The 20,694-nt window shown below is 39.7% G+C and overlaps 1 protein-coding gene across 8 annotated transcripts in view; it reads left to right on the top strand.

Annotated features, from left to right (window-relative positions):
• Window positions 1-11,854: 11,854 nt before the first annotated feature.
• Window positions 11,855-20,694, top strand: part of ADGRG6 (adhesion G protein-coupled receptor G6) — a 139,616-nt gene continuing 130,776 nt past the window's right edge. For 7 of the 8 annotated variants that reach the window (XM_057739725.1, XM_057739717.1, XM_057739723.1 and 4 more), the window contains exons 1-2: window positions 11,855-12,175; window positions 19,426-19,526. In XM_057739725.1, the coding sequence (XP_057595708.1) occupies window positions 12,174-12,175; window positions 19,426-19,526 (103 nt within the window). In that variant the 5' untranslated portion in view covers window positions 11,855-12,173. Of the gene's footprint in view, window positions 12,176-12,480; window positions 12,565-19,425; window positions 19,527-20,694 lie in introns of those variants that run through there. The other variant, XM_057739718.1, reaches the window with a different exon arrangement.

The raw sequence follows: 20,694 nt of genomic DNA on the forward strand, positions 1-20,694 counted from the left end.
ATGAATCATCAATGATCCAGTTAAGTATGCATAAACTTGTAGACAAAATATGTTCAAAAGTTTACATGTGAATAGATATCTTTGACTGAAAAATAATTTGGATATATTTGTATGATGTTATACCTATCTTTTCAAACAGTTAAAATTTTAAACTAGTCATCATTTTGCTTAGGGATTTAAAAATCTAAGTCAACTCTTCTTTCCTAAAAACTGAACAAATCTCACTTGCTCTTTCATCTGAATTCTAACAATTCTTCAATCTCATCAAGGGTTTCACCACCATGGTGGTTTCAGTCCCACCATGAGTTCACATTCTTGCTTGATGTCAGTAATCCATCCATATAATCGCTATGTTGCAAACACCATTCTTGGATAGTGTGGTGGGAACTGTTGGAGACCAAGCCCTCCATATGCACTCTGGATTCCTTCCCAGTTCTCTCTTGCTTCTCAGGGTCATCACCCCTGCATTTACTCTCCACCCCTATTGTCGTCAGTTTCTTCTCCTTCCTTGAATCATTTATATCAACCTACAAACACACCGTCACATCTCCATTTGGAGAGAAACACCTCTGCCACACCCCTTTTCAAGAATATTGTGCTCCATTGTTCTCTTCTGCTTCAGAGCTAAATAGCTTGAAAAATTTGAAGATTGCCAGTTGTTCCTCAGGCTCTTTCATTATGGTTTCTGGTGTCCTGACTCCACTGACACTGCTCCCGTGAGTCGCTGGGGAGCTCTATGTTGCCACATCCAAGCATCTCATCTTTATCAGCAATGTCAACATAGCTGAGCTTTTCCTCCTTCCTGGAACATGTTCTTTTGGTTTCTATGAAAATGCATTTTCCTGTTTTTGTCCTACCTCACTCCACTCCTTCTTTGTGTTCTTTACCGGCCCCTCTTCCTCTTTACACACTGGCTTGTCCCAGGGCGTGGTCTCAGCTCCCTTCTCTTCTCTATGTGTCTCCTTGGATAGCACTCTCACTCATTCTAAGAGCATTAAATGTCACTTGTATGCTGATGAATTTCCAGTCTACTCCTTAAACTCCAGATACATAAGTCAATCGTCTATTTAGTATCTCTACTTAGACATCCGTAGGCATCTCACACTCGACATGCCCCCTTTCCTCTGAAACTACCTCTTCCACAGTGTCAGCCTTTACCCACCATCACCCATGCAGCTGTTTAAGCCTAAAACCCAAGTGTCCTCCTTGATTCCTCAGCCTCCTGCATTCAAACCATTATAATCATGTCACCTCAACCTCCAAAACTTGTCCTGAATCTGTCTACTTCACTCTCTATCCTTAAAACCAACACCCTAATCCAAGCCACCGTTACTGCCAAACTCAGACTACTGTAATACTCACCTAAGTGGTCACCATGACTCCATTACTCTTTTTAATCCATTCTCAACCCCACATCCAATTGTCAGATCCCCATGTAAACTCCTTAATAGCATACCATAGTACTTAAAAGAAAATTCCAACTCTGTAACCTGACACAAGACTATATAATCTGACCCCTGCTTATATCTCTGCACTCATTTTCTACAATTCCCCTTTACCTACTATGCTCCAGCCACAACCTTTATTGGGTTTTTTTTTTTTTGAATATTTATTTATTTTTATTTATTTGGCTGCACCAGGTCTTAGTTGTGGCTTGCAGCATCTTTGTTGTGGCACGTGGGATCTTTAGTGGAGCATGCGGACTCTTAGTTGCGGCACGTAGGATCTAGTACCCTGCCCAGGGATTGAACCCGGGTCCCCTGCATTGGAAGCACAGAGTCTTAGCCACTGGACCACCAGGGAAGTTCCCAGCTGCAACCTTTAAACATTAAAATGTGTTCCTGCCTTAGACTTTTGTAGTAGCTACACCCCTCTACTGTGAATGCCCACCTAAATTTTCCTATAGGTGGCTCCATTTTGTCAATCAGGTCTCATCTGAAGATGCTTTCTATAGGTAACCATCTAACACCTTGTTTCAAGAGTCGTTTTCATATTTTTTAAAGCAGTGGCTGCTGGGTTAAATCTAGATAATACTTCTATGGGTTCCGAGTGCATTTCTTTTTTTAAGAAAATCATTGAAATATGTTCTATCAAAGAAAAACTGGAACTGGATAATAAAGCGGTAAAAGAAAATTTTAATTAGGAATTATTGCAACAGGGAAAAGAGACCTCGATATAGAACTGGATTCAATTCCTAATATAGCAAGGAAAAGTGAGGATTTATAGCTAAGGAGCAGGGTAGACGGAAAGTTACTAAGAAGAAACAACAGAGGTGAAGGGAAATTTCTGCCTAAGCCAACATGACAGAATTTTTGTTGAAGAGAAGTCAGGATGATCAGATAGTACCTGGCGGGGGCATGTAGGTATGAGGAATCTGAGCAGATATTGAGGGTGGGGATTCTGGCTAAACTGACAGTGGGATTCTCGCTAAAACTAGACTTTTGAGGAATGCCCAAGGATGGGTCTAGTCAGGTTCAAAGGAATCTGTCTAGAGTTTGGTCAAGGAGAGTCTCTGTCAGTTCCAATACATCCAAAATGTAAAACTGGTTGTTTGTTCAGCTCTATAAACGCAGCGGCTGCATAGTTCTAAATGAAATAGCATGATGTCCTTTGTGTTAAGGAGTGTGTTTATCCTTTTTAATTAATCAGCTTTTAAAATTAATCAACTTTTCCTCCAATTGTAGAAAAGTATCTTGGATATTCATTTCTGTACCAATAAAGGATATTAGTAGTGGTTTCACAAAGTGTTTACTTCTACTCCAGGTTTATCATTCTTCCATGGGGAATTTGATTTTCTCCTCTCTCATGTGTGTGCACACACACAGACACAGAGACACCCAGATACACACACACACACACACGTTCCATTTTCTACAAAATCCTTGGAAAACTACTTTACTTTGATTTTTAAAATACAGATCACAGAAAACATATAGAATCAACACAGTTGAGCAAATACATAATAAATACATTCTACTTGTCTATGCTTGTCTCTTTTTGGCCAGACTTATGAATATCATGTGATATATCTTCGAGTGATATATCGAGTGTTGTTTAATACTTTTGAAGTGGAAAGGTAAGATTTCACACATAAAATAGGCCCCTTTCCATTATTTAAATATCTTTGACACCTGACTGTATATTGCTTTATTGATTCTTTAGGCAATAGATTTTGTATCAGTCCACATTAGCTAGATTTTACCTTAGTAACAAATAACCCCAAATCTTAGTGGCTTATAGGAACAAAAGCTTATTTGTCACTTATATTTCCCCTGCAGGTTGGCTGAAGTAACTGTTCCACATCAGCCTCATTCTGGAATCTGGGCTGATGCCAGTTGCTGTGTCAAAGGAAGAGATAGTGACAAATTGCACTCTATATTTAAATATTTCTATTCCAAAATGATACATGTCATGTATACTCATATCCCATTTTCCAAAGCAAGTCACGTTACCAAGCCTAACATCCAAGGGAAAGGGCAGAGCACTCCTACCATGCGCAGAGAAGGTGAAGCACCACCCTGATAAACAGCCCTAATGACTCCCAAAGCAATATCATGTGCAAAGAGCAAAGGATCATATATAATTGTATAAATTAACAAGAATGCAGCCAACCACACTTTGTCTGCGTGATGTCAAGCATTAAAGGGGTTAGATAACTCTTATGTACATTTGGATTAGATAAGAATCAAGTCTTCACTATGTCATAAGGCTCTTGAACCCATTACTTCCTTTCTATTTCCATTGTTTCCACAGTATTTACTTTCTCGTCTGGTGTTATTGCAGTCTTCTCCTTGCATAAATCTTCTCTATTATAGCCCATCCTGATTAGCTGTCTACAAACATTGCTTTCATCATGGGACTCCCTTGCCAACAAGATATATAAAAACAGAAGACAGTTAAAAATGAGACAAATTTTTAGCCTGAGACTTCAAGCCTTCCACAATCTGCCAGCAATTAGCCTTTATTTTCCTAGAATTTACAAATGCAGCCAGACTGTTTGCTCACTTACCCTCAAATATTTATTTTTTCCTACACTGTTGTTATTGTTTTGGTTGTTCTCGACGGCTTGCAGGATCTTAGTTTCCCCACCAGGGATTGAAACCTGGGCCCCCCACACTGAAAGCACCAAGTCCTAACCACTGGACCTCCAGGCATTCCCTCTATTGTTAAAATAGTTCTCCTTCTTCAGATTCTCTCTCTTTCCCTCTTTTTGCTGTCAATCTAACCCATTCTTCAAGACTTAACTAAACTTCCAACTCCTCTATGAAATTTTATTCTACAAACAATTGATAAAAAGTTTGACATTGATCTCAGGTAAAGCCTTAGAATGCAGTGCTTGCTTGCTTAATTAATTAATTAACTTTCATTGAGCACCTAATATATTCCAGGCAGTGTGGTGGTTGCATGTGTTAGAACAACTAATAGACATCTCAGACTAAACATGTCCAAAATGGAACTCTTCTTTTTTCACTCCCAAACATGCTTTTCCCTCTTTTTTCTCCAACCCCGTTATTAGCAGCTCTATTCACCCAGGTGTATATGTGAAAAACCCAGAGTATTCATTGTATCTGCTTTATCTCATATTCCATATCTAATTTACCAGCAAAACACCTTCAAAATATCCCAAGTCCAAATACTTCTTACCACTTCTATTTCTATCTCCATAGCTCAAACCGTCATTATCTCTTTTTTTTGATTGTGCAGTGTGTTAAATAGTCTTCTGCTCACACTTATGAACTCCCTAGAGTCTATTTTATGCATATATCAGACCATGCTCTTTTCTATTCAAAATTACTACAGTGACTACTTATCTTATTATAAAATCCAAAGCCTGTTTTCTTGCCCAGTAGGCATAAAATTTGGCCTTTTGCTGTCTCTCAGATGTCATTCCATCTTTCGCCCTCAAGTCCATCCTCTCTGTTCTCCTTGCTCTGGTACACAGGACAAGCCCATACTGCCACATAGCATTTGCACTTGCTTGTTCTTGTTTGGAAAAATCTTCCTTTTTATAACTGCCTGGCTTTATTCTCCACTTAAATCAAGTCTCTTGTACAGTGACATTTTCCCAGAGAGGCTTTCCCTGACTACTCTGTAGAAAATAACACCTGTCATCCCTATCTTTTAAAATCTCTTCCCGTTTTATTTTTCTATGGAATTTATCACCATCTATATTCTTTATCTCTTTCTCTGTATTTTTTATTACTTTACTATCTGCTTCCCCTCCCACTCCAAGTGGAATAGGAGCTTGATAAATGCAGAAACTTTTTCCTCACTGCTGTCGTGACAGTGCCTGGAACAATACTTGTCATATAGTAGGTGACCAATATTTTTACCAAATGAGTGAATGGATGAAAAGGGCAATTAATAATTACCTGGATGAATATAGCTCTTATTATTGCATTTCTTCCCATATTTGATTTTCTTATATAATTCAGGAGTGTTTCCCAGTTTTTGAAACTGTGAAGTTTACAAAAACAATGCATATATATGGCTAGATTCTCAGAAACATTAATGAATACACCCCCCAGCTAGTGAAAGCCAGCCTTGGAGTTCTTTTGAAATCAGGGTAATGCAAGAGCAGAAGCATCTATATGCTTGCATTTCCCTATGTGTCTTTTTCCTTGCATTTTTTCTAAGCAGACTGTATACTAGAACCTCTCTCTAAATGTTCCAGGCAAATATAATTGGATCTAGATAGATTGGTCAAGAGTATAAGTGTTAAGTAAAAAAAAATGAGTTTAAGTCTTGGTTGCCTAAACTCCTTTAAGTCAAGTCTATGTATCTATAGGGTTGGTGTGAAGATTAAAAGAGATACTATACTATTAAAAGATGCTATATATGATTACCTTAATAAAATATCATGTACAGAGGAAGCAGTAATTGCTTGATATTATTTTTATTATCCATTGAAGACTAAAAAGCTTCCAATACATGAAAGAACTTTCAGCACATGAAGTTTATAGCAGCCTACATTTATCACCGAACTATAAGAATTAGGCTCACAATGTACGCCATGTCAGCTTTAAAACAATACATAATTTGTTCTGATTTTCTCATCAGGAAGGAGAATTTGTGGGAAATAAAAATCTAATGATCTTGATATTTCTCCTAGATATTGTCAAAAGCAAGATATAATTCAGTGCCCTGGTAAATCTGATTTAATATTCCCTAGGACTCAGGGATTGTATACCATCTACACTCTCCTAAGTTTGATGGTGTCAATATGACCTGACATTTAATTATTTGCATAGCCTATTTAAAATTAAAGTAGCAATAGGGTCTGAGTTCTTCCCACGCTTTAATATACTCTCCTTTTGTCCTACAGATTCTCAAGAATGGGTTATACAAAAGATGACTTTTGAGCACTTGGAAAGAATGAGGTATTGCTAAGGACCAGCAAGAGCTCATTAAGAACAAGTCATAAAGTCAAATTCACATTCAGGATTCATGATGTGAATACTAGAATGTCTAGATTAGCTATATGAATTTCCTGATGTATTTACTCTCCTGTGATAAACTGGGGGCTCCAGTTGGAGGAAGTATATAGGGTGAGAGTAAGGCAATAGGGGTTCACAACTGGTTCAGAATGTGTGCCTTCCAATGGTGATTACCAATAGGTCAGTATCTCTAGGAAGCAGGTCCCTCATGGAATTCCACAGGGCTTTGCGTGGGTCAACATTATCATCTATAGATTCCAAATACAGGAAACAAAACTGTTAATTTTGCACATAGCAAAAACTTGGAAAAGATGGTTAACAAGATCAGTGAAGGAATCAAATTTCAAATTGATTTCTTCAAACTGATACACTGGATTGAATGCAACAGAATAAAATGTACTCAGCAAGCTGTCTGTGGATACAGATCAGTGCATTAGGCAGGATGGGCTCTCTGACTTGGTGACAGCTCCTGTGAAAAGACTTGGGCAAAGCACTCCTGTGAAAAGGAGGGGCCATGAAGGCAAAGCAGTCACTCAGACTTTTGTGTGAGCTCAGCCTCCCCTTGCCCTTTGCATGATCTTGGGTAACTTGGTTAACAATTTTGAACTTTAATTTCCTATCTTTAAATAGGAGTGATTTGCAAAGAAATTGAATTGGGGGAGGCATGATATTTTTGTGAGATTAACTTTTTGTTTTCCTTTTTACCTCTGCTTGTTTCCCTTTCTCCTGCTGCTTATTCCAACTTCTAGCTGGTATAATGCTCACAGCTTCTGGAAATGATGGGGCAGAGGAGAAAACAGAGGGCATTAAGGATGTCTGCATTTGTTTTTCATAACTTTTTGAATGCGAGTTCAATCCCAGTTCCCTGACCAGGGATTGAACAACCTCCCTTGGCAGTGAAAGTGCAGAGTCCTAACCACTGGGCCATTAGGGAATTCCCATGTTTTTCATAACCTTAAGCACCAAGAGAATGGAGGGCAGTTGAGGTACAGATAAAATGTTGAGACAGTAGAGAAAGAGAAGCTATCTTTCCCCTCTTAGGTTAGAAGGGAAGGAAGAGAGATGGGAGTGGGTATTGAGAACAGAGAATTAAGTGGTTTCTTGCACACTGCCTCCCAGTTAGAGACCCAGAGAGGAGCCAAGACCCCAGAGAGAGAAGGGCTCTTTCGAGGGATTAGGCTGATGGACTGCAATGACCCATCAGGGAGTCAAGAAAGAGCCATGAAACTGGAGACCACTCACCGACAATCTGTGTGAACCAGACAGCTTGGTACCTGCTGACACGGATAAAGTCAAGGACCACTTTTCTTCAACCCACCTCCCCACCCCCTTGCTGAAGAAAGCAACAAGCCTGGTGAAAGGGGAGGAATCCAATTGATTAAGGCAGAAGGAAAGATTAAAACAAAAATTGGGTAGAATTATTTACAGATTAAGGCAATATCTTGAATAACTTTGATTTGTTAGAATAAAGTTTATACACCCCTTGGCACACAGTAGAAGATCAATGTAATAAAAGCTACTCCTATCCCAACTATAAATATTTTATGTGGCTGTTCAAAAGGTCAATATTTACACAAGAGTAATGTCTAGTTCAGGAACAGTAAGGATCCCACTCTTATCAGGGGCGAGGTGTGGAATCCACTTTGAGTACATCATTCAGAGGGCTGATAATAACTCGTGTCAGTGAGGAAGGGTGAATCACACGGGTAGTGAGGAGTCAGGCACTGAATGGTTAAAATAACTAGGGCTGTGAAAAGTGAATAAAAGAAGGCTGAGGGGAGAGATGATAGCTGTCTTCAGACATTTGAAAGGCTTTTTGTGGAAGATAGCATATCCTTGTTCTGAATGCAAGTTGATGGCATGAATGTTTGATTCAATCAACAGAAAGAGGAAGTTTCTCATAGCTGAGTGTTCATCAATGCTAAGGATTCAAACAGATGTTCAATATTCATTTTGTCTGGAATGCTGTCAGAGGATTCCTGTATGCAGAGGAATGTGGTCTGGCACTTTCCATTTTAGGATGATATATGGGGCAGGCGGAGGCAACCAATATTCCCCAATTCCAGGAAATATGCTGGGTGCTCTGCACCATTAGCTCACTGAGTCTGCCTAATGGTCTCATGAGTTAAACACTGTAAGTATTATTACAGATCAGCCTTACGTAGTTTACATAGTAAACTGCCAGAGTTCATAGTGCTGGTAAATTATAGGACCAAGTTTTAAACTCAGGTTGTTGCATTAAAAGACCATGTACTCGCCTCTACACACTCCATTTCCCTTTAGAAGAAAATGAACAAATCCTTAGTTTGAGGACAGAAGTATCAAAATACACAGATTTTACTAATGTACTGACCAATGACAAGCACTGGCTTCTTGAAATACTTTAGCTATGATTCATATAATTGTACAGAGATACTAGTACATAAGTTTATGAATATTTAACATTTAATAGCACATTACGTATACTACTCCTATCGTCTAGATATGTGTACATTTGTTTTTGTTACTATGATGGCTAACTTTATCTGTCCACTTGGCAGGGCCTTAGTGTTCAGATATTTGGTCAAACATTATTCTGGATGTCTCTGTGAAGGTGTTTTTTAGATGACATTAACACTGAAATCACTGGGCTTTGAGTAAAGCATATTACGCTCCACAATGTGGGTGGGCCTCATTCAATCAGTTGAAGGCCTGACTAGAACAAAGACTGACCTCCTCCAAGAAGGAATTCTGCTGGTAGACTGCCTTTGGACTGGACTGCAACTCTTTCCTGAGTCTCTAGTCTGCTGGCCTACCCTGCAGATTTTGAACTGGCACCTCATAGTCATGTGAGCAAATTTCTTAAATCTCTATATATACATATATACATCCTGTTGTTACCTTTCTCTGGAGAACTCTGATAAGTTTGGTTATTTATATTTCTTTCTTTGCCCTTGTGTTTCCTGGTTTCTTTTCGCTTTAAAATTCTATGAGTGGAACAACTACATATATGAGCTTGGAAGCAGATCCTTCCCCAGTCAAGCCTTCAGATAAGACCACAGCCTAAAAAAAAAGAAAAAAAAAAAAAAAAACCCACAGCCTTAGCCAACACCTTCACTGCAGTCTCATGAGAGATACCATACTCAGCTGTGCCTGAATTCTTGAACCTGAGAACTGTGAAATTATAAATGTTTTTGCTTTAATAATATTCTATGAGTGGAACTTAAATTCCCTTGAGACAGTCTGGTGTAGTAGAGACTGATTTGAATTGCAAGACCTGGGTCCTAGCCTCTGGTCACTTGAATATGTAGACCTGGGTCCTAGCTTCCAGTCACTTCCAGCTAGTTTGTGCAGCTCTCACATCTCGGGGTTTCATTTCCCTATCTGTAATATGAGAGGACTGGACACTGGAACTTTAGTTCCCTTAAGTGCTACAATTCAATATCTGTATTAATCACATGGTTAATTCATCAGAATAAATACAGATAAAAGTCACAAGAAGAACACACCCTGGATTTTCAGGCCTCTGGATTTGGTGGCAGTGTTCCAGCGTCTTTTGTGCAGGTGGCTGTCTGTGTTCAAGTTCTGCCCTACCTCTCTTTTTCTACCTCAACTGTTCTCCATCAGTAGCCAAACAATGTTGAGGTACATTTTTCGGCACTTCTGTGTGCGGCCTGTGTGTGGATGCGTGTGTGTTCATGTTCACAGTTCAAGCTGAGCTGATCCGGTTCTGGATACGTATACAGCACTGGCATTTGGTTTTGCCTCCAGCATTTTCAAGGATTAACTGGTGGTTCCGAAGGGGAAGGGAACATCTTTGCAAGTGTGAGTCCTTGTTTTTCTATTCTCATTTCCAAGAAGGTGAGTCCAGATCCTTTTCCCAGGCAGCTACTTAACAGGAACACTGGAGGCCAGGCAGTGGACTTTCCCCCTTGAGTAACTGGATTTGCATTTGCAAATCAATCCTGCTGAACTATGTGAATATCTACTCAGCCCCATGTTAATATCCCTTCATTTTTTTTTAAAGGTGGTGCAGATTTTAAAAGGAAACATGACTTATCTAGTCCTATCCCTGAGTCCCAGTGAAGCAGCAGGAGAGCATTGAAGGAGGAGGGTCCCAGGCCAAATTGTAGAGCAAGCAGTTTGTCACTAGTCCTCCCAAGTTTTGCCTTTCACTGAATCCCTTTGCACCCATTTTCAGATCTCTCAATCTGTTTCCACCTCATATCACAGCACAAATGCTTCTTTCCAGAAAGGATCTGAACAATCCAAACTAAGGGCAATGGCAAAGTTTTAAAGTGTTATCACTCCTTGGGGTATTTAGATGCATTTCAACAGAAGACAAAATTCTAAGTCAAAAGGATGGAACTACAGGTGTCAACAGATCCGTGGGTGAAGGTAGTGGGTGTATTTCTGTGCCGGGTGCGGTGGCGGGCATAGGTATATGGCGACTGCCGCCAGCTCAGCCCCCTCTTAAGGCTGGTCTGCATCCTTGGTTGGAGAAGGGGGCGCTGAGGGACTCTCACCCCCTCTATCCCAACAGAGACCGAGAGATGTGGTGATGGTATGGGGTGTTTGAGTGCGCTGTGAAGACAGACAGCTCTCCCTTCACTCTGATTATTAGAAAAAGAACAAAAGAAGGGGGGAGGGGAGAGATGAAAGAAAAGGAAGGAGAAGAAAAGAAAAAAAAGTGACTGAAAAGTAAAACAAAAGCAAGGCAGTGGCCCGGCAACTTGGCGGCGGGGTCCCGCGCGGACCCGGGTGGGCTGGCAGTGCGCACCCCGGCGGGCAGGGAGGCGATGCCCACATCACCGCGTGCGCTGCGAGCCGCTCATTTCTCGCGAGGAGGGTCTCCCGGATTCAGGGCGCCCGGCTTTCGGGTGACCTCCGGGTCTGCCCCGCCCCCTCCCACGCCTGGCCGCCGCGCCGGGCCCGGAGCCAGTCTCCCACCCTCCGGCCCCTCCAACTTGCCCCTCGCTGCCTGTCGGGGGAGCGCCTCACCCGCCCCGCAGCGAGGCTTCTCCCTCCCGCCCCGGGGCCGGGATCCTGGGTGGGGCGGCTGCGCCCACGGGACGGCCCCCGCGGCCAAGCACCCAGGCTGGGGCCGCCCCAGGGCCGCGCGGGGCCCGGCCAGACACCGCGCGCGGCCCGGCCAGACACCGCGCGCCGCCGGGGCACCCGCACCTGAGCCCTCTGCTCCCGCAGAGCCTCGGCGCCGGAAGCGCAGGCGGGGAGGACCGGCCCCGGGAGCAGCCCGAGCCCGCGGGGAGGGGTGGGGTGGGGGGGACGAAAGCCACAAAAGGGGTGAACCACGTGCCGCCGAGCGCCGGCGGGGCCGAGGACCTGCGGAAACGGACCCCTTCACCCACCCGCCCACCCCTCTGGGAGCACCCGGGGCACCCCGCGCACCCAGCACCAGCTCAGAGGCGGACCCAGCCGCTTCCACGTTCTCGCCCTAACTTTTCTCCAACTTCTCTATAAGGAGCAACCTGCCGCTCCGCCCGCCCCTGGCCGCCGCGATCCGCACTTGAACTCCGCGGAGCCGGCCTTCCACCTTGCGCCGCCCGGGGCACAGGCTTGGAGCTGCTGCGGGGAAGCCGCGATGAACTCTCCGGAAAGGGCGTGAAGGAGGGTCCGGCCGCCGTGCTTGGCCCAGGCGCCAGGGGGGCTCCACCGGGGAACACGGAGCACCAGAGCCCGGGAAGGTGGTGGAGCAGGACGTGCGGCCCCTGGGGACCTCAGCGCAGTGATGCTGACATGTAAGTCCCCCCTTTCAGCTCAGAATTCCTTCACACCTTTACCTGTGCCTCCCCCTCCCCCCCACCCCATGGCTTTGTAAAGCCTTTAACCGCATTGACAGAATAAACCGGTTTGTCTTCACTTCGCCCCTCGAGGCACTGAGAAGCGAGCTGCTGTTGCCAGAAGGAGCTGTGACATGTGCGTGCGGCTGGCTTTTTTTTTTTTTTTCCCAGTAAGAGGTAAACCTCACGTTTGGGCGGCGTAAAGCATAATAAAAAGGGCAGGGCTTCAAGAATGGGGAAAACGTTTTCGATTCAAATTAAACGAGTCACAGGCGCGGCAGCTCCATCCAGGGGCCTGGCCCTGCCAAGAAGGCGCTCTCCTGGATCAGCACCTGGGGGCTTGGAAGGTACTAGTATGCCGAGAAAATGTTGGCTTTACACATTGTCACCCTTGACTGTAGAAGTTATTCTTGGATCTTTGGGTTATTTGAATGGTTTAAAAAAAAAAGGCGCAGAAAATGTTCTCAGTGTACTTTGTAGATTAAAAAGTAATGAAAGATGATGTCATTTTACGTGGTAGGATCTGTGAAGGGTCTTGTATAGAAGTAGAAGTGGGGGGTATAGGATGATGAAACGTTTAGAGAAACCTAATGGGTTTTGCGTCTATGGAATTGTCATCCAAGTGGTGAGGTGCCTCAGAGCGACCCCGCGGAAGGCCCACCGAGCACCGCCTAGCCTTCCAGAATGGAAAAAGGAAGGTTGTTCTCTAAAGGGCCTAACTTATTTTTGTGGCCAACTCAGAAGTTACTTTTTCTTGTAATATGTAATTTTCCCTCTGGTGTTTTGTTTAATCTTGGGCAGACACCCCGACATTTTACTCCCTTCCACTAACTAATATACAAGAGTTTCTAGAAATTGATATTCACCCTCCCTCCCCCAACTTCTGGAGTCTTATTTATTTCCACTTAAATTTCCTCTTTCAATTTAATACCTGGGGAAAGACATGCCCCTCAGGCCTGTCTTTTTCCATTCCTTGCACCGTCTGCCTCCCTCCTTCCAGCACACATTTTCAAAATAGGAAAAAGGGTTAGTGCCCAGAAGCCTAGCACTTGGCAGCCCTGTTCCTGGTAGTGAGCAGTATAATTAGAAAGGAACCACTTATTTTTATTAAACTGCATGTGAAGTAATTCCACACCTGTGAGTTTTAAAGTTTCATTTACCCAGTGGAATCAGCAAGGTATAACCTGAAAGAATTTATTTTGGGATACAGCCAACAGTCTCGTATAAGACTTGTTCTCATATACAGGCAACACATTTTGAATGAATGTGAGTTTGTCTTAAACTGCAGTTTTTCCTGAAAATATAGTAAAGTTTTTAACAGCAGATATTTGTCTAGCTTCCTTGCAGCTTTCCTAGGTGATGTAGATCTTATGGGGAAAAAACTATGTTATACATGAAAAAAAAATGAATACCAGGTTTTAAAATAAAAAATGTGAAACTGATCAACAGGTAATGTAAAAATGTCTTGATTATGAAATTAAGTTATATAGTCCATTTGAATTCTATATGATTAAAAAAATCTTATGTCATTATAGAGTAAAAGCATGAATTTTTAATCGCATAGAATTATTACCTTGATTTGAGTTTCTTTATTGGGCTATTTTGACAGAAAGGTTTTCCATTTCTTGCCAGATTATAACTGTTCTTTTTTCTGGTTTGCTGTTTGTGATTCATATGGAATGGTTTAAGTTTATCTGATTCTTTTTTAGATATTATATGTTAGAATATATGGAAGTAACCTTTCCAAGGTAAATATTCCTACTGTCTTGTTGAAAAATGTTAAAAAAGGGAGCATAAACTATATTTTCTTTAAAATTTTAATTTTGATGGATTCAAATGCACAATTGTTATTTAAGTATACTTTCTGCCTACTCCTGTCGATAAAGAGTTTTTATATATTATTAAACTCAAGTTCTGGAATTACAGACTTTATAAATATACTTTGGAGTTGTAATGACTGCATATTTTTCATGTCTTAAGAAACTTAATAGATTTAGAAAGACTTGCATTAATTGGTCTCAAGCTGCATGAAGTTACTGTTCCATTTATGGCTTATATAAATTACATGACATTGTGCTTTTCCAGTGTGAATGGTGAATGAGGCTATTGTCTCTTGGCTTATGGGAAATATTAGAAGCTTGTAGTTTTACTGCCCAACTGGACACGTCACTCTGATTTCTGGAAATAATGATTTGAAAGGGAATCAGTTTATATATTAAAAATAAACTGACAACCACTTCCTTAAACCTGACCATTTTTCTGACTGCCCATATCTTACAAGAGTTTACATCTCTGATGGGATGATCAAAAGTTTCTTGAAACTATTTAGACTTTAGACTAAATAGGAAAAGACTTTGTTCAGTGTGTGTGGCATGCATGGGCAAAAACTGCATCTTTCCACTTCATTTCTAATTGGATGACATTATTACATTATCTACATTGGATGACATTAAGAAGCACACTGAGTGACTGGGGAAATAACATTTAAAGGACATTTCAATTGTAACTAAAAATGCCAATAAAACTTGAGTGTGCTACCTGAGTGTCATCTTAATTTCCTTTATGAGCGTTACTCAGGATGGAATTATTTGGATGCCTTAAGGAAAGCTTTAATATTGCTGTATTGAAGACATTTGTAGCAAATATGACCAACGCTTAACATATTTAGCATAGAATTGGTTAAAAAATCACAAATCACTAGAAAGAAAAATATTTATAATGGAAAACTATACAAATGACTTGAATATGCCAATCCAAATAAAGGAAATCCAAACGAGACATTATTTTTTCTATCAAATTGGCAATGATTAAAGCAATAATACTCAGTACTGATGAGAGTTTCATTAGATAAACACTGATACCCTTCAGTGTAGATGTGTATGTGTGTATTTACCTTTATTTAGAAATAATTTTAAGCCTACAGAAAAGTTGCAAAAATAACACAAAGAACAGCTTATACTCTTTACACGGAATCACTTATTGTAAATATTTACCCCACTCGATTTATCATTTTACTTCTTTTCTCCCCTCCACTGTCTGTTCACACACACACAATTTTTTTCCTGAACCATCTGAAAGTAACTTACATTCATCAGGGCTTCAAGGTTTACTTTCTTAATTGAATTTTTTATTGAGGTAGTTGTTGATTCACCTGCAGTTGTAAGATGTAATACAGAGATAGCCCACGTACCCTTTACCCAGTTTCTCCCAATGGTACCATTTTACAAAACTAAAGTACAATATCACAACCAGGATATTGATACAATACACCTCTCTTTTTCTGATTTTCCCAGTTTTACGTATATTTGTGTGTGTGTATTTCTCACGATTGCCTTCTAATTTAATTTATGGTAAAGCCAGTGCATTATAACTCAAATAAGGGTCAAGATTTGTGCAGATTTGAAGGATAAATCTTTCTGCCTTTTTGCAGTGTGGGCGGTGAACCCAACTTAATAAAAGAACTTACATTGAGTCATAGAATAGCACTTCTCTTTTTATTCATTGTTTAGGCTCAGGAACATGATTTCAGCCAGAAGACGAAACAAAATTGTAAGCAGGCTTGAATAAACCAAATTACCATTCTTTTCACTCTGGAAGAATTAAGGTATTCTCTGTGCTACTCCTTATGCCCCTTTCTGAAAAGATTTGCCATAGAAATACAGATGGGATATGGAGAACGAAGATAATTCTGACTCTTGCTGATATTAAGAGAATTAGTACCGTGCTAATTTCCCCACCAGTTTCAAAATTTCTTCACTAATTTCTCTTTCATTGTGACTTTTAGGGCAGTCAGTAGGAGTAAAGAGATGGAAGACAGTAGGTTTTTTAGATTATTTCAGTGATACATTTAGATTAAATGACATTACAAGGAGTCATCCGCATTTAAAACAATTCCTATAAAAGAGTTGAGTTCTAAAGCTTTCTGCCACAGAATTTTAGTATATTGTATCTTGTAGCCTATATACATCGGAAAGGAGAGTGAGTTTGCAGTAGAGGTAGCTTGGTTCTCAAAAAGGACAGTTGAGTTGGAAGCCAGGTGGCACAGTGGGTCTTTTTGGCTCTGCCACCACTGATTATGTGATCTTGGGCAAGTAGTAGCATCATAGTTTTTTCATCTGTGAAATGATAGGTTTTTATTGCATAACTTTTAGATTCTTTTCAGGTTATCGGAGTCTATGGCTCTCTTTTACTTAAAAAATATTTTGTTCTCTTCAATAGAACTTTGAGGCCACAACTCGAGTGACACAAAATTATACTGTGTTTTTTATAGTTCCTAGTTAGAACCTTAGTAACCCTGTTCAGGATTTTCCATTCTTGTGAGAAAGTTGTTTAAATCCCAGGAATATGTCTTTGCTAAGTGATCCCCTGAGAAGACGGACAGTGCTTTCCTTCCTCTGTTCTATTCTTAATTTATTTGTTTCTGTTCTTCAGTAAACAGTAAAGTGGATGAAAGCTGGCATGTCATATGGTTTATGTTGGTCACAAGTGCTTGCCTGTCCTGGGTTCCTTTTCTGTACAAAATGATGGAGCCCTGAGAACTGGAATGCATTAAACCCTTGGTTGTCATTTGCAGCTCTTGTCTGATAGGATTGTAGGCAGCTTTTGTAAAATAGCTTCAGGAGTGAATATGGAACTCCTAAGTGTCAGAACCTTTTATAGCAAAGGAAAGTTGCATGAGCACATGAAATAGACAGTGTTGAGTGCCTCCAAACTAATGAACATCATTCCCTGAGTATTGTGTAGAGAGCACGGGAACATAAGAGGAGGCCACCATTCACATATTGATGACAGATGATTGTCATGTGCCACAAAGATTAAGAAGCTAGGAATTCTCCTGGGCTGATACGTCCTGTTAACATCTGTAAGGCTGACAGCCTGGTTTCATTGATTTGCCCCTTTATTTCTCTGGGCCTCAGCTTCCTCCTCGGTGAAGTGAGGAGGTTAGACTTCATCTATGGTCCTTCCAGCTCTAAACTTCTTTCAATATATAATTGTTCTTTTGTATCAGAAGCACACTCATTCAACCCCAGCATGAATGGGAAACACCTCATTCATCCAGCATCAATGGAAAACGAACTCGTTCTTCCAAATAAGAGAACTTTCCACATGACAAAAGTTTAGCGGCTACCCTTTTAAAGCCCTCACTAAGTTCCATGCAGAGTTACATCTAGTTCTTTTTGGTGGATAATATTCTATTTACAGAAGAGAAAATAGGCTCATAGTTTAAGTACTTGCCCCCCCCCCCCCAAACCACACAGTAAATAGAGGCACCAGGATTGTAACTCTGCTATTCCAGAGTTCACATCCATCATTATTGTTATTAATGAGTCACTATAACATCTTGCTCCTCATAAGCAATAGCACTGCTTTTAATTTCAAATATTTTGGGTGGATGTGTTTGAAAATACACCTTCCATACAAAAGTTCTCTTTGTTATTATTATTTAAAAAAATTTTTATTGGAGTATGGTTGATTTACAGTGTTGTGCAAAAATACTGTTTAGAATGTAGCCTTTTTCTTGTGTAGAATTTCCACTAGAAGCTGCATGATGCCGGAGCTTCTAGTTTGGTGAATATAAAAACATGTCCTGAATATCAGGTACTATTTTAGATTTCTGTATTCAGGGCATACATGAATAATCCATTTCATCTCTGTTCTAAGAGGATCCCAGAAGTAGCCACAAAGTCAATAGATTGGTATCAGCGTGTAACATTGATCCTATTGTCTGTTCCTAGTTAAGTCCTTTCTTTTGATTTTGCCGTTGACAGAGTAACCACACTTATTAGAATGCTCAGGATGATAGTAACAATAAAAATAGCTAATATTTGTTGAGTGCTTGCTGAATGTTAGGCACATTTCTTAAAAGACACCATTTGATTTAATCATCCAGCAGCTTCTTGGGCTAGATTCTGTTGCTGTTCCTATTTTACAGGTGAAAACTAGGAGGCACAAGGTGGTCAAGTCAATTTTCCGAGCGTTGCATTGTTCCTAAGTAGCAAACCCAGTCCACTCTAGAGCTTATTCTCTTTGCTACTTAAGTAGGCTCTAACAGTAAAAGACAGATGGAAAATGCAGGCTTGAGGCAAGTACAAGAATCAGTTTGATGTCTATTTTTGCTTATTCATTGTTTCTCTTATCACTTTCTGGCTTTATATTTAGTATTATACATTTGATTCCAGATAAGCAGCCTTCAGGTAAAGAAGGTATTACTGTGACCCTAAAGTATCTTATGAGTTGCTCCTCTTTTTAGAAATAAAATGACTCTCAATTACCACTTATAATCAAAGTAACTCTCTTTGGGGATTTTCAGATCGGGAGTTTTCTTACTGCTACTCACCTGTGTTCTTGCCACGTGACTCTCCTGCTCACAGGTTCATTTATGGTCCCTTTTGGTGACTGACTTTTACATCTGCTGCCCCCTTCAGTGGTTTGCCTCTTTTGATAGGGCTGAGTCAGTGAAAGGTATTGTACCACTATCTTCAGCCAAGATAATGTGGGTGTTCCCATCTAAATCATTAGGTATCATTTTGAGTTTAAAGATGAGACTTGTATGGAGAATTATTTGAGAGTTTTCAAAGCACCACACTCCTCCATATAATGTCATTTATTAGTTTCTATAATATTTGATGTTTACTAGCCATTTAAAAACATTGATAGCTATTATTATATATAAAGAAATTAATGTTTTTAGAATGTTAGTGCTTCAGTACTTAATTTTAGGGGAAAGAAGAAAGTTTGGGCACTTTAATTTTAAGTATTTCCATTTGTAAAGCAGCAGATGTTATAGAATGAAAATATCTCCCTAGAGCCTAAATTTCTGGGAGAGTGTACAAGAGGTTGATAGAAACATCCTCTTGCTACTCCGATGGGCATGTAACTGGTGATGCTGAAGGTTGACACTGAAATTTTTTTTTTAAGTAATTTTTTTTTCTTGAATTATCGGAATACTTCCCCATCTTCATACAGAAGTCATCTATTATATATTTTCTGATAAGGAAGTTGCCACCAAATGTCAAATAAAATGCATGGATTTTTTTCTTTTGCCTAATTAGCTTAAAGGGGATGCTTAATTTATCATCTTCAAAGTTTCTTTTTTTATTTGGAAGCAAATAAAAAAAAGGTTCCTATTTTCCAGTTCCTGCTAGAAACCTACAACTTTTATTGAGCAAATGCTTTGCTGTCCTGATTGTTGCTTTCTTCCATGGCAGGATGTTTCACTCAGGCCGAATGTGGAGCTGTCATTGGAAATGGAAGCCAAGTTCTCTTTTGTTCTTATTTGCTTTATATATTGTGTATGTTCCTCCCTCAGGTAAGACTCTTTTTCTTTCAAACTCTAAATTTAATAATGATCACATTGCCTTCAGTACAAGTGTGCCTCTTATTTGTTGACATTTTCTGTCCTTACAGGTTTTTTCTGTCCATGGCCTCTCGTTCCTCTTGAATTATGTGTGAATTCTGTTACTTTGATCATTGTTTTATTTTCTAATAAGTATATTTCTTTAATCTTCGCTACACTTCTTTGTTTTATTTATTTATCTAGCCCATATTGAATGATGAGATAGCTACATATCTGACATTAAAAATGTGCTAGCTGTTTCTTCTACTATTGAATAAATATACAGTACTTAATTCTCTCTCTTTTCAAGTTTTCATTCAGTTCTTTATGAAAAGTAAGGTATAGGCTTTGCTATTTTTATTTATTCTGATTTTATAGCCAAGTATGAGACAGGAATTTGAAATTAAGTTTTTAGACCATGAAGTTTATTTAGTTGACTTAAAATGATGTGACAAAGTTAATTTTAATTACAGCACTTTTGGAATGAAAATATTTAATTTTTAAAATGAGTACAGTTTTTTTCAACTTTGAAACGACCTTTTTAGCTGTTATTGAAAGCCAAATTTTCTATAAACAGCTCATTATATGAATGAGCCAAGCAGAACCTGAGGAATGTGACTGATCTTTAAAAGTTATCTGGTTTTGTTACTTGAGCAAACTGCATTTCTCTTAAGCCCATTTTGTTTTACTCTTTTTTTTTAATTGCTGTATTTATTCAGTTTATTATATTTTCCTTTAGAATGAAGTCATTACTAATGAGGTCTTATATATTGATTACTTGGGATTTACTCAAGATTTTATATATTCCATATTTATAACATACCTGTATGTTATTATAAATAATACACTTAACAAATCATGGAAATAGATTATCTGCTAAAATTGCCTATTCATAGATCAAGATGTTCAACTTGTATTTAACATACAAATATTTTTCCCAAGCCATCAAATATTTTAAGAGTTTCCAAGTATTTTACTTACTTGGAAAATCCCCAGTACTTGTTTAATGGCTTCAAAACAAAACTAATCTTTGAGTGTTTCTTTTGGGTGTGTTTGTTTCAATTTCCTTATAAAGTCTATCTTTCTGTTACTTTCATTGCCAGAAAGAGGAAGCACACTTGTAAAGAGATCTGAAACTTGT

Source organism: Hippopotamus amphibius, chromosome 6 (assembly GCF_030028045.1).
Source record: "Hippopotamus amphibius kiboko isolate mHipAmp2 chromosome 6, mHipAmp2.hap2, whole genome shotgun sequence".
Classification (NCBI taxonomy): domain Eukaryota; kingdom Metazoa; phylum Chordata; class Mammalia; order Artiodactyla; family Hippopotamidae; genus Hippopotamus; species Hippopotamus amphibius.